Below are 13,701 nucleotides of genomic sequence, written 5' to 3'. Positions count from 1 at the left end.
CAACTCAACCTTACCTCACTCCACCTGTGACTGACATGGGCACTGCTGGCTGGCCCAGTATTTATTGCCCATCCCCAAGTAATAAAAATCATAAATTCCCCAATAATGATTTTTTTGTTTCTAGGTTTGATGAAGAGTCATTTGACTCAAAATGTTTTCTCTCCATAGATGCTTCCAGACCTGCTGAGTTTCTCCAACAATTTGTGGTTTTGTTTCAGATCTCCAGCGTTTTGTATTGTCACATTTTGCTTCCTGTCACAGATAAAGCCTTGGATACAAATTGCAGAAGGTGATCGAACGGCATCATACACTACTCTGACTTGGAACAAGACCGCCATTCCTTCACTATCACTGAGTCAAAATTCTACAACTCCCTTCCTAACAGCACGATGGGTGAACCTGCACCAAATGATCTACAACAGTTCAAAAAGGTGGCTTTATCACCCCTTTCTGAAAGGCAGTTTGGGATTGGGAAATAAATGGACAGGAGAAAGTAAATATCAAAATATTCAGGGAGCGTGAAAGTGGCAAGAAACAAACGATCTCTGTGCTCAGACATGTCACTTTCCCCTTTTCTCAACAATTCCGCCTGACTTCCTATTCCTGCCGCTCCTCCGAGTCATGTGACTCAGATTGTCATGTGACTGGCGGTCACGTGATTGTATTTGTTACTCCGCTCTGTGTCAGCTGATCAGGCTCGGTGTTGCCGGACAATGGGTCACCTGTACGGCGGAGTGGAGGGGTGAGTGAGTGACTCAGTCAGCTAACAGGCTCTCCGACCATCAGCACCTTGTTGGGAACGGGAGCGCACTGCAACTCTGGCTGATCCCCTTCTCTCACCCCACCCCGCTCCTTCCCCACCCCACCGTCTCTCCCCTCCATGGCCCCCCCCTTCTGCTCCCCTCCCCTCCCCTCCCCTCCTTAACTCCCCTCTCCTCCCCAGCCCTCCCCGTACCCTCCTCTTCTTGCCCCTTCTCCCCTCTCCTTGCCTCCCCCACCAACGTCCTGCTTTGCCCTCTCCTTCTCTCCCCCCCCCCCCAACACTTTCCTTGCCAACCTCCTCCCCAATTCAGTGCACCCATCTCACGCCTGTTTTTAGCTAAGCTCCTCTATCCTTGTGGGCGAGCCCGTTCCTAACTTTCCTACTCAAAACTGTTGCAGTCCACGTGGTGAATATTCACCACTGTGTTCAGGAAGGAGTTCCAGGAATTTGTCTTTTTATTTGCAGTTGGCCCCATTATCAGGGAAGCTCACTTTCCTCAGCAGTTTCCTTTACAAACACCTCACCATTCCTTCACAAAAGTCAGAGTGAAGGGGAGAGGAGAGAAGGCAACTCTCCAAAGAAGAGGGATACTTTGAGAGGCAGTGAAAAATGCAGTTACAGGAATTGTGAGCTTTGAGTTGAAGTCCTATGGATGTGTAATACAGAGACAGACCCTTTGGCTCACTTTGTCCATGCTGATCAGATATCCTAAGTTAATCTTGTCCCATTTGCCAGGACTTGGCCCATATCCCTCTAAATCATTCCTATTCATGTACCCATCCAGGTGCCTTTTAAATGTTGTAATTGTACCAGCCTCCACCACTTCTTTTGCCAGCTTATTCCATACACTCACCACTCTGTGAAAATGTTGCCTCTTAAATCCCTTTGTAATTTTTCCACCTCTTGTCTGAAACCTATGGCCTCCATTTTTGGACTCTTTCACGCCCCCCCCCAGAGAAAAGACCTTGTCTATTTATCTTATCTATGCCCCTCATGATTTTATAAACCTCTATAAGGTCATCTCTCAGCCGTTGGTGCTACAGGGTTCTGCCACCTCCAAAAAGACCCCACCACCAGGGATATATTTCCCTCCCCACCCCTTTCTGCCTTCCGCAAAGACTGATCCCTCCATGACTACCTGGTCAGGTCCACGACCCACCCTCCCATCCTGGCATTTTCCCCTGCCACCACAGGAACTGTAAAACCTGTGCCCGCACCACCTCCCTCACCTCTATCCAAAGCCCTAAAGGAGCCTTCCACATCCATCAAAGTTTTACCTGCACATCCACTAATATTGTATCCGTTGCTCCCGATGCGGTCTCCTCTACACTGGGGAGACAGGACGCCTCCTAGCAGAGCGCTTTAGGGAACACCTCCGAGACACCCGCACCAATCAACCACACTGCCCCGTGGCCCAATATTCCCCCCCTCCCCCCTCTGCCGAGGACATGGAGGTCCTGGGCCGCCTCCACCGCCGCTCCCTCACCGCCAGATGCCTGGAGGAAGAACACCTCGTCTTCTGCCTCAGAACACTTCAACCCCAGGGCATCAATGTGGACTTCAACAGCTTCCTCATTTCCCCTTCCCCCACCTCATCCTAGTTTCAAACTTCCAGTTCAGCACTCTCCCCATGACTTGTCCGACCTACCTAGCTCCTTTTCCACCTATCCACTCCACCCTCTCCTCCCTGACCTATCACCTTCATCTCCTCCCCCACTCACCCATTGTACTCTGTGCTACTTTCTCCCCACCCCCACCCTCCCTCTAGCTTATCTCTCCACGCTTCAGGCTTTCTGTCTTTATTCCTGATGAAGGGCTTTTGCCCGAAACGTCGATTTTGCTGCAGTTTGGATGCTACCTGAACTGCTGTGCTCTTCCAGCACCACTGATCCAGAATCTGGTTTCCAGCATCTGCAGTCATTGTTTTTACCTTGTAAACAGCCCCAGCCTATTCAGCCTGTCCATATAGCTCAAACCTTTCAACCTTGGCAACAGCCTTGTACGTTTTTCTGAACCCTTTCAAATTTCACAACATCTTTCCTGTAGCAGGGAGACCAGAATTACACTCAGTATTCCAAAAGTGCCCTAATCAATGTCCTGTAAAGCTGCAAAATGACCTCCCAACTTCTATACTCTGACTAATAAAGGAAAGGCATGCCAAATGCCTCCTTCACACTCCTGTCTCCCTGGGATTCCACTTTCAAGGAACTGTGAACCTACAGTCCAAGGTCTCTTTATTCAGCAACACTTCCAATGACCCTACCATTAAGTGTATAAGTCCTTCCCTGCTTTGGCCTGGGAAAATGAAGCATTTCACATTTATCTAGATTAAACTCCATTTGCCACTCCTTGGCCTAACTGCCCATCTGAGGTCCCTTTGACTGAGTTAACCTTCACTGCTTGCCACACCATCAATTTTGGCGTCATCTAAAAACAATCACACCTCCAAAATTCATATCCAAATCATTTATATGAATAACAAAAAGTGTTGGAAGAAAATGGACCAGTGTTAAAAAGCTGGGCTTATTGCATATTCAAAAATAAATTTATGTTCCTTCCCCTGTTAGAGGAGCAACTAGCTCAAATGTGGTGCTGATTGCTGAGGATGGGACGGTCAAAGCCAAGGTCAATGGACCAGCCACCAACCACTGGGTAAGGAATGCTCCAGTTAACTTCAAGAGTAAATAACCAACTCTGACCTTTCTTCCATTCGTGGTTCTGAAGAGTCGTTGTTCTGGTGTTCTCTCTACAGAAGATGCCAGAGCTTCTGACTAACTCCAGTACTTTGTTTTTAAAAAAAGTATCCTCCAGCATCAACAGTGCTTTTATTATCATTGCTAATACTTTTTTTAGACCCAGATGAGGCAAGAAATCTGCTTTGCTAACCCCTTCAAGATTATTATCCTAACCACATTTCTGTCACAAATTTCTCTCAATCTTTATCCCAAAACATTACTTTCTGAAATACATTGATTCGATTTTCATTTGATTACCATCTTAGGCACAAGAGTTCATACGACCATAAGACATAGGAGTGGTAGCAAGGCCATCCGGCCCATCAAGTCCACCTCGCCATTTAATCATGGCTGATGGGTGTTTCAATTTCACTTAGCTACACTCTCCCTGTAGCCCTTAATTCCTTGCCAGATCAAGAATTTATCAATCACTGCCTTGAAGACACTCAATGTCCCGGCCTCCACTGTGCTCCGTGGCAATGAATTCCACAGGCCCACCACACTCTGGCCTGAAGAAATGTCTCCTCATTTCTGTTCTAAATTGACCCACTCTAATTTTGAGGATGTGCCCAAGGGTCCTAGTCTCCTCACCTAATGGAAACAACTTCCCAGCGTCCACTCTTTCTAAGCCATGCATTATCTTGGGAGTTTTTATTAGATCTCCCCTCAACTTTCTAAACTCTAATGAATGCAATCCCAGGATCCTGAGCCAATCATCGTATGTTAGGCCTACATTCCAGGGATCATCTGTGTGAATTGCCACTGGACATGCTCCAGTGCCTGTATGTGGTTCTTGAGGTCTGGGGCCTAAAATTGGACACAGTATTCTAAATGGAGCCTAACTAGAGCTTTATAAAATCTCAGAAATGCATCACTGCTTTTATATTCCAACTTTCTTGAGATAAATGACAACATTACATTTGCTTTCTTAATCACCCACCCGACGTGCAAATCACCTTGAGAGATTCCTGGACTAGCAGAGTTTCAGAGTCATAGAATTTCTGACAGCGAGATAGTGGCTTAGTGGTATTATCACAAGGTTTTTATTCCAGAGGCTCTGGGGAGCTGGGTTCAAATCCTGTGAGGGTAGGTGGCAATTTATTGAAGTTGAGTTCAATAGATATCTGAAATTTAAGAATAATGATCATGAAACCATTATTGACTATGGGGAAAAAATCTTCTAGGAGAAAGTGAGGACTGCAGATGCTGGAGATCAGTGCTGAAAATGTGTTGCTGGAAAAGCGCAGCAGATCAGACAGCATCTAAAGAGCAGGAAAATCGACGTTTCGGGCATGAGCCCTTCTTCAGGAGAAATCTGTTTGATTCATGAGAGTCATAGAGATGTACAGCATGGAAACAGACCCTTTGGTCCAACTCATCCATGCCAATCAGATGTAGAACATAGAATATAGAAAAATACAGCACAGAGCAGGCCCTTTGGCCTTTGATGTTGTGCCAAGATTTAATCCTAATATAAAATATCGTAACTTAACCTACACATTCCTCAACTCACTGCTATCCATGTGCATGTCCAGCAGTTGCTTAAATGTCCCCAAGGACTCTGCTTCCACCATCATCGCTGGCAACGCATTCCATGCATTCACAACTCTCTGCGTAAAGACCCACCTCTGACATCTCCTTTTATACCTTCCTCCTAATATCTTCAAACTATGGCTTCTTGTACTAGTCAATCATGCCCTGGGGAAAAGTCTCTGGCTACTGACTCTATCTATTCCTCTCATTATTTTGTACACCTTGATCAGATATCCCAACCCAAATCTCATCCCACCTGCCATCTCCCGGCCCATATCCCACCAAACCTTATTTATTACATCCATCCAGATGCCTTTTAAATATTGCAGTTGTACTTGCCTCCACAATGTCCTTTAGGGAAGGAAATCAGCAAACCTTATCTGGTTTAACCTACATGTAATGCGAGACTCTCAGGGAAGTGGTTAACTCTTCACTGGTCTCTGGACAGTTGGGGATGGATGGTTTAGAAAAAAATATTTTCTAATCAACCTATTCAGAGATGTTTATTAGCATCTCTGGAACAGGTGGGACTTGAACTAGAGCCTCCTGGTGCAAAGGTAGGGACATTACCACTGCACCACAAGAGGGATAAATACAGGCCTGGCCAGTGATACCCATTACTTGTGAATGAATTGCTTCTGGTTGCTGTCCCAAGTGGCTATCTGAGGTAGGGCATGGAGGGCAGTTGAATGGCGGTAGATTGGTGGGAGTGTGTTGTGGGGTGATGAGCATGTTTGGTTAGTTCACTGGTTTGTCATCTTCTGTTTTGACTGGATGTTGGTGTTTGTTTCATTCTCTGCAGCTGGTTGGGCTGGATAAATGTTTGGAAAGCATTAACAGTATGATCCTGGATGCTAAGAAGGCAGCCGGCGCAGATCCTAAAGTACCTCTCAAGTCTTTGGTAAGTAAAGTTTTTAGAGCTTTACGCCTATCCGACACTAATCCAGGATCCTCAGTACTGCTCAGAGTACAAGGAAGGGACATTGTCAGATCATGGTCAACTTAAACGTACATGCAAACATATGAATTACCAGGAGAAGTAGGCTATTTGGCTCATCAAGCCTGCCCCTTTATTTGATAAGATCATGGCAGATCTGTTTCTGTCCCTGCACACACTGTCCCCTTCATTCTGCATTAGCGTGGTGTGTACTTCCAAGCTGCAGATTTCTCACACACTTTCTCTCTGTAGTCTCGTGTGTTAAAGTGAATGCCATGTTAACCTATTCCTTCTCAGGAAGCTACTTTTCCTGTTACAAAATAGATGCTTGTGGTATCCGACATTGCGAAATGATGATGACTCTGTACAGGAAAAGACACTGTGAAGGTCCCAGTCAGTTTATTGTTGCCTGGTTGTAGGAAGGGCAGACAGCGCTGTTATCAGAAACTAGGAAGCTGTAATTCCATGAAGACATTAGGAGTACATTCTCTGCAGCAGTCTTTCATTTATTACGTATGTGATGTAAAGCAGTATTGACCTACACTTGTTTTTGGATCATTGCTGAGCCCATTTGAATTTGCTAATAAGCCCATGTGGAGTGTCTTGTCTCTGGTTGAAAGTGCGAGAGTCGTAGAGATGTACAGCATGGAAACCAACCCTTCAGTCCAACACGTCCATGCCAACCAGATAACCTAACCCACTCTAGTCCCACCTGCCAGCACCCGGCCCATATCCCTCCAAACCCTTCCTATTCATATACCCATCCAGATGCCTTTTAAGTGTTGTAATTATACTAGCCTCCACCACTTTCTCTGGCATAGTCACAGGTAGATAGGATAGTGAAGATGATGTTTGGTATGCTTTCCTTTATTGGTCAGATTATTGAGTATAGGAGTTGGGAGGTCATGTTACGGATGTACAGGACATTTGTTAGGCCACTTTTGGAATACTGCGTACGATTCTGGTCTCTATCCTATTGAAAGGATGTTCTGAAACTTGAAAGGGTTCAGAAAAGATTTACAAGCTCTAGGGAGAAGCTAAATAGGCTGGAGCTGTTTTCCCTGGAGCGTCGAAGGCTGACGGCTGACCCTACAGAGGTTTATAAATCATGAGGATGTGGATAGGATAAATAGGCAAAGTCTTTTCCCTGGGGTGGGAGAGTCCAGAACTAAAGGGTATAGGTTTAGGGAAAGAGGATGCGCAATAGATCAGACTGAAAAAGGTTGGACAGAAGAGATGAACAGTGACGTGAGAAAGGAGAGATGGTGAGTGTATCGGCTCAGTTCCTCTGATCTGGTTGTGTTTTGTTCTTGGCCTTTTCCTTCCTTCCTTGATGATCATGTGAAACCTAGATCAACCTCAGCTGGCGTGTTGCACTCAGTTCTGCCATAGGGAAGACAGGAAGGTGTTGGAAAAGGGGTGGAGTGTTCGGGGCGAGTTGAGAGATTTTCATTTTGATTTGTAATTGTTATATGGACCGCATTAAAAAATCTCTCAGCGTCAGGTTGTAGTCCAACAGGTTTATTTGGAATGTTATGTCACGGGTAAACCCCTCTGCTTAATTTGAACCAGCAACACAAAAAATTTAGCCCGAGCAGTAATCTGTGAAAATTCAAGTTATCAAGAACAATTTAAAGTAAAAATCAACAGGTTTATTTCTTAATAAGGTAAGATTTACCAAAAATTCAAATTTCAAAATCAGGCAGCTGTCGAATCTTCTCTTTGTATCTTCCTCTGTAGATTTTCTTCTTTGGGATTTCTGTCTCACAGGTCACTGATCAACAAAGGTACCTTTTAAGAGAGCTATTTTTCAGGCAGTCAGTACATGATGGGGGCTTGGCAGTGCGCCCCACAACTATTCAATTTTTCCCAGTCTTATACCCCAAAGTTCAATGTACTAAATTCAAACTTGATTGGAGGTTGGTATTTTGGGTATAATTTAAACTGATTGGCTGAATTCGAATTTGTTTTGGTCTCATAGCAACTTAGCCTATGCTAGCTGCTGGACCACATGTTACCATTGTAAATTCTCCAGCACTCTGTGTTAAACCCTTTACACTCTTCTACTTTTATAACAGGAAGCACTAGCTTTTGAGATGCTGCCTCCTCTTCAGGTTGTTGTGGAGCACCTCGAAAGCTAGTGCTTCCAAATAAACTTGTTGGACTATAACCTGGTGTTGTGATTTTTAACTTTGTACACCCCAGTCCAACACCGGCACTTCCGAATTAAGAAAAGTAGTTTTGCTATACAGGCAAATCATGACCTGACATAAGAGAAAGAGAAGAGGTGAGTGGTAGTTGTGGGTGGAAGGGTTGGGGGAGTTGTTGAGGGCACATGGAGATGGACTGAGGAAGGGAGGGAGCCCACGGGGATGGTGGGAGGAAACCCAGGAAGGTGGTGTTGGGTGGGGAACAGGGAGATGGGCTGTAAGAAATAGAAACAAAGATACGGACTGTGGGGAAGGGGGAATGTGGAGAGAGAGGTATGGTGTTGTGGGAGGCGATAGAGATTGTGGATTTTGGAAGGGGGAAGGATACGCAGAAAGAGGAAGAGAGAAAATGAGTGAAGGGGCATGAGTTGCTTCTGCCACCCTTTCATAGTGAGCTCTCATCCTTAGCCCCCTCCAGAGAAAATTAATTATTCTTTATGGAAGCTGTTCCTTGCTGTTTAATCTCTCTCTAACCATTAAATACCTCAACAGGATAATTTGTTTTTGTGATGTTTAGTTCAGATTTGCTCTATGTTCTAAGGAATTCCTCTGCTCATCTTTGAACATGAGTTGCTGCATTCTTTATATCCACCTGATGAAAGAACAGCGCTCCAAAAGCTAGTGCTTCCAATTAAACCTGTTGGACTAAACTTAATATTGTGTGATTTTTAACTTTATATCCACTAGGTGGGGTGGGAACGCAAGTCCAGCCTTGAAAGTACAACACCAGCCTTACTACCACAGCCTAGGTTTGGTGTTCAAGTCCTTACAATAGGCCTTTAGCCCAGACCTTTCTGAAGCCAGAGTTCTTCGCAAACCCTGTTGGTAGCTCACTTGATCTCGTGACTTGGATTCCCTCCCTGAATCTTTTTGCTTCTTTTTTGTATTACTTATTCACAGAATTTGGGTAGTTACTGGTCAGGCCAGTATTTATTGCCCTCCGTAATTGCTCACGGCCAGTTTATAGTCAACCACACTGGTGTGGGTGGAGTCACAAATAGACCAGACCAGGAAAGGTTGCGTGGGAACACCACCTTCGAGTTCCCCACTCTCCTGACTTGGAAATATATTGCTGTTCCTTCACTGTCACTGGGTCAAAATCCTGGCGTATCCTTTCTAAGGGCATTGTGGGTCTACCCGCACCAGGTGGACTGCAGTGGTTCAAGAAGGCAACTCGCCACCACCTTCTCAAGGGCAACTAGGGACGGACAATAAATGTGGCCCAGCCAGTGACACCCACATCCCACAAATGAATATTTTAAAAAGGCATAGTCAACCAGATGGGATTTTCCTGACAATTGACAATGGTCATTGTCAGATGCTTAATTCCGGATTTTTGTTGAATTCAAATTCCACCATCTTCTATGGCAGGATTCGAGCCTCACATCCCAGAACATTATCTGGGAAATCTGGGTTTACAGTCTAGCAATAATACAACTAGCCTCCCTTCCCGAATCCCTGTGCCCCACCACCTCCCCTTCCCTTTGGGTGGCACAGTGGCTCAGTGCTTAGCATTGTTGCCTCAGTGTCAAGGACCCAGGTTGGATTCCAGCCTCGCGTGACTGTCTGTTTGTGTTGAGTTTGCACATTCTCCCCGTGTCTGCGTGGGTTTCCTCCGGGTGCTCCGGTTTCCTCCTCAGTCCAAAGATATGCAGGTCAGGTGAATTGGCCATGTCAAATTGCCTATCGTGTTCAGGGATGTGTAGGCTAGGTGCATTAGTCAGGGGAAGTTTGGAGTAATAGGGTAGGGGAACGGGTCTGGGTGGGATGCTCTTCAGAGGGCCAGTGTGGACATGTTGGGCCAAATGGCCTGTTTCCATATAGCAGGGATTCTAATTATAATTCCTGAGCCCCTTTGCCCCTCCCCCATTCCTTCCCCTATTAAGACTAGCTTTTAAATCCACCTACTTGGCAAGACTTTTGGCCAGGTTGTTGGGTTTGGTCCCTTTCTCCTGGCAATGGCAGCATGGTGGATCCGGTTCAGAAATCTTTGTTTTGGGGGCCTCAGGTCAGCTTTGGGGGCGGAATCCCATAGCGTCTCCATAAACCTAGCAGCCATGGAGGGAGCAAAAGGCGAACTTTATCTCAATTTTTAAAAATAATTTCTGTAATTAAAATTGTGCCAAACTGACGCGACTTGTGCACATCTCACTGTATTTTCATAATGATGAGTGACAATGAATGGATATTGGCACGGTGGCACAGTGGTTAGCACTGCTGCCTCTCAGTGCCAGAGACCCGGGTTCAATTCCCGCCACAGGCGACTCTCTGTGTGGTGTTTGCACATTCTCCCCGTGTCTGCGTGCGTTTCCTTCGAGTGCTCCAGTATCCTCCCACAATCCAAAAATGTGCAGGTTAGATGAATTGGCCATGCTAAATTGCCCGTAGTGTAGGGGAATGGGTATGGGTGGGTTGCGCTTCTGAGGGTCGGTGTGGACTTGTTGGGCCAAAGGGCCTGTTTCCACACTAAGTAATCTAAGTTAAAAAGCTTGTTCTTGGGCTCAGTGTCTCTTGTGAGCAAACCGTGGGTGTTTGCCCTGAGTTAACGGGCTTCATCTTTGTGCTTTCTCAGGGGTTGACTCTGAGTGGAGGGGAGCAGGATGAAGCAATCAGAGCACTGGTCCAACTGCTGAAGGAAAGATTCCCAAACCTGAGTGAGAACTACTGCATCACTACCGATGCTTTAGGGGGCATATCGACAGCCACAGACACAGGTAAGGCTCTGTAGTGTAGGCTTCTGTTGAAGTTCATGAAGTTGAATTGTGGGCGATGGAGAGCTTTCTCTTTCACCCAGTTCTCTCCTCTCCTGTCAATGAGCCCCTGCTTGAGGCTAGCATTTATTGACCACTCCTAATTGCCCCAAGAAGGGCCTCGCAAATCACAGCTCCCAATTCAAAGGTAGGAACTTGAGTAGGCCATTCAGCCCCTTGAGCCTGTTCCACCATATAGTGAAGTCATGGTTGACCTGTGGCCTAATCCATATACCTTCCTTTGGCCTATATCCCTCAATACCTTTACTTAACAAAAGCTTAGCTATGTCAGATTTAAAATCAACAACCTATCCAGTATCCACTGTCATTTGTAGAAGTGAGTTCCTAATATCTCCCACCCTTTGTGTTTTGAGGTCCTTCCTCTCATCTCTCCTGAACAGCCTGGCCCTAATTCTCACTGTCAGTTCTGGAGTCCCCAGTGAAAGTAGTTCATCTTAGTTATTCTTTCATGGGGTCACCCCTGGCCCTTGCCCCCATTCTTAATTGGGAGGAAGTGAGGGCTGGAGATCTGAATCGAGAGTGTGTTGCTGGGAAAGCACAGTGGGTCAGGCAGCAACCAAGGAGCAGGAGAATCGACATTTTGGGCATAAGCCATTTTGAGCAGAATGGCTTGCTAGGCTATTTCAGAGGGTATTAAGTCAGTTAAGTGAGACTGTGGAGTCACGTGTAGGCCAGTAAGATTTGCTTAGTGAGCTAGCTGGTTTTTTGTAATGGTCAGCATTGATCGATTAAATTTATCTTTAAATTGGATTCATATTTTGCCATCTGTCATCCTGGATTTAGAATCATAGAATCACTACAGGCCGTTCGGCCCAACAGATCCACACCCACCCTCCAAAGAGTATCCCACCCAGACCCATTCCCCTACCTTATTACTCTACATTTCCCATGACCAATGCACCTAACCTACAAATCCCTGAACACTGAGTAATTTAGCATGATCAATTCACCTGACCTGCGCATCTTTGGATTGTGGGAGGAAACCGGAGCACCTGGAGGAAACCCACGCAGACACGGGGAGAATGTGCAAACTCTACGCAGACTTGAACCCATGTCCTTGGGACATTAGCCTGGGGCCTGTATCACTAGTCTAGTGACATTACGACTACACCACCACCTCCCAATTGAATTGAACTGAAATTCCACCAGCCTGCATGCTGGGAATTGAATGTGTGTTTCTGGGTCATTAGTCTGGGCCCCTCGATTACTAGGAGAAGGTGAGAACTACAGATACTGGAGGTCAGAGTTGAGAGTGTGGTGCTGGAAAAGCACAACAGGTAAGGCAGCATCAGGAATGGTGAAGGACTTATGCCCAAAATGTTGATTCTCCTCCTCAGATGCTGCCTGACCTGCTGTACTTTTCCAGCACCCCACACTCCTCTTGGTTACTAGATCATTGACATTAGTAGTACACTACATCCACTGGTTTTCCTTTACCTATGCTACACATCCTCAAAATCTCCCAAGACTGGAGTTCCACATGAGCCCAGTTGGAGTTGGGACAGCTGTTTTTTCCCTTACCAAACAAGAACATGACCTTTTTATGAATCTAAATCAATTTTACAAGCACCAGCTTTTCATTTCCCACCATTCAAATTCTCAAGCCATCATGCTGAGATATAAACTCGTGTTCTCTGGATTGTTAGTGCAGTAACATAGTGCTTGATGAACCTGGAGCTTTTTGAGGCATTACTTGTAGAATAGACTAAGGAGAACCAGCGGTTGTGATGGCAGTTGGATTTTTAAGGTGGATTTTTGTAAGATCCTGTACATGATATTGTAACTGGAAATAGAGCAGCAGTGATTGGGGAGAATGGACCGGTATACGTTGAGAATTGGTTAATAAATAGCAAGGTGGAATAAATGGATCATCCTCAGAGTGGCATACTGTTAGTGTGGGGTACCACAAAGATCATTTATTAAGTGTACTGCTCTTTGCAGTCTATATAAATGAGTTGGATATTGAGACCAATTGTAATATTTTTAAACTTGCAAGTCGAGGAGGATGCAAGGAGAGGTCAGGGAGTTTTGGATAGGCTTAACAGGTTTGGGAAGTGCAAGTATTCAAAAGGACCTGGGTGTCCTTGTCTACGGGTAATTCAAGATTAACACGCAAGTACAGCAAGCAGTCAGGAAGACAACTGGAATGTTGGCCATCATTGGGGTTTTGAGTACAGATGCAAAATGTCATACTTTAATTATGTAGAATGTCGATGAAACTGGAGTATTGTGGTTCAGTTTTAATCTCCTTCGAGGGAGTGCAATGGAGGTTCACCAGGTTAATCCCCGGGGTGGCTGGTTTATATTCTGAGGAGAGAGAAGGAAACTGGGTCAGTATTCTCGGGAGCTTCAAGGAATGAGATGATCTCATTGAAACATAGAAAATCCTTGCAAGAAATGACTGGGTTAATGTAGATAAGATTTTCCTCCTAATTCGTGATTCTATAACCAGGGAAGGTTGTTGAAGACTGAGATTCGATTCGATTCGATTCCCTACAGTGTGGAAACAGGCCCTTTAGCCCAACCAGTCCACACCGACCCTCTGAGGAGTAACCCACCCAGTCTCCCATTTCCCTCTGACTAATGCACCTAACACTACGGGCAGAGATAAAGGGAATTTTCTTCTCAGAGGCTGGTAAGTCATTGGGGTTTTCTTACCCAGGCGCTCGTGTTGATCAGATTCAAGTTGGCAATTGATAGGTTTCTGGAAACTATCCTGGATTTGCCTTAATGTCATTAATCAGGAAAAGGT

The 13,701-nt window shown here is 45.5% G+C and overlaps 1 protein-coding gene across 2 annotated transcripts in view; it reads left to right on the top strand.

Annotated features, from left to right (window-relative positions):
- The first annotated feature begins 659 nt into the window (after positions 1-659).
- nagk (N-acetylglucosamine kinase) overlaps positions 660-13,701 on the top strand; it is a 30,309-nt gene continuing 17,267 nt past the window's right edge. The window contains exons 1-4 of one of the 2 annotated variants that reach the window (XM_060836879.1): positions 660-742; positions 3,331-3,415; positions 5,834-5,932; positions 10,751-10,892. In XM_060836879.1, the coding sequence (XP_060692862.1) occupies positions 714-742; positions 3,331-3,415; positions 5,834-5,932; positions 10,751-10,892 (355 nt within the window). In that variant the 5' untranslated portion in view covers positions 660-713. The remainder of the gene's footprint in view (positions 743-3,330; positions 3,416-5,833; positions 5,933-10,750; positions 10,893-13,701) is intronic. The other variant, XM_060836956.1, reaches the window with a different exon arrangement.

The sequence above is a fragment of the Hemiscyllium ocellatum genome, chromosome 1, assembly GCF_020745735.1.
Source record: "Hemiscyllium ocellatum isolate sHemOce1 chromosome 1, sHemOce1.pat.X.cur, whole genome shotgun sequence".
Taxonomy (NCBI): Eukaryota; Metazoa; Chordata; class Chondrichthyes; order Orectolobiformes; family Hemiscylliidae; genus Hemiscyllium; species Hemiscyllium ocellatum.
Note: the sequence above shows the minus strand (reverse complement) of the source record. Positions and strands in the feature narration are given on the sequence as shown.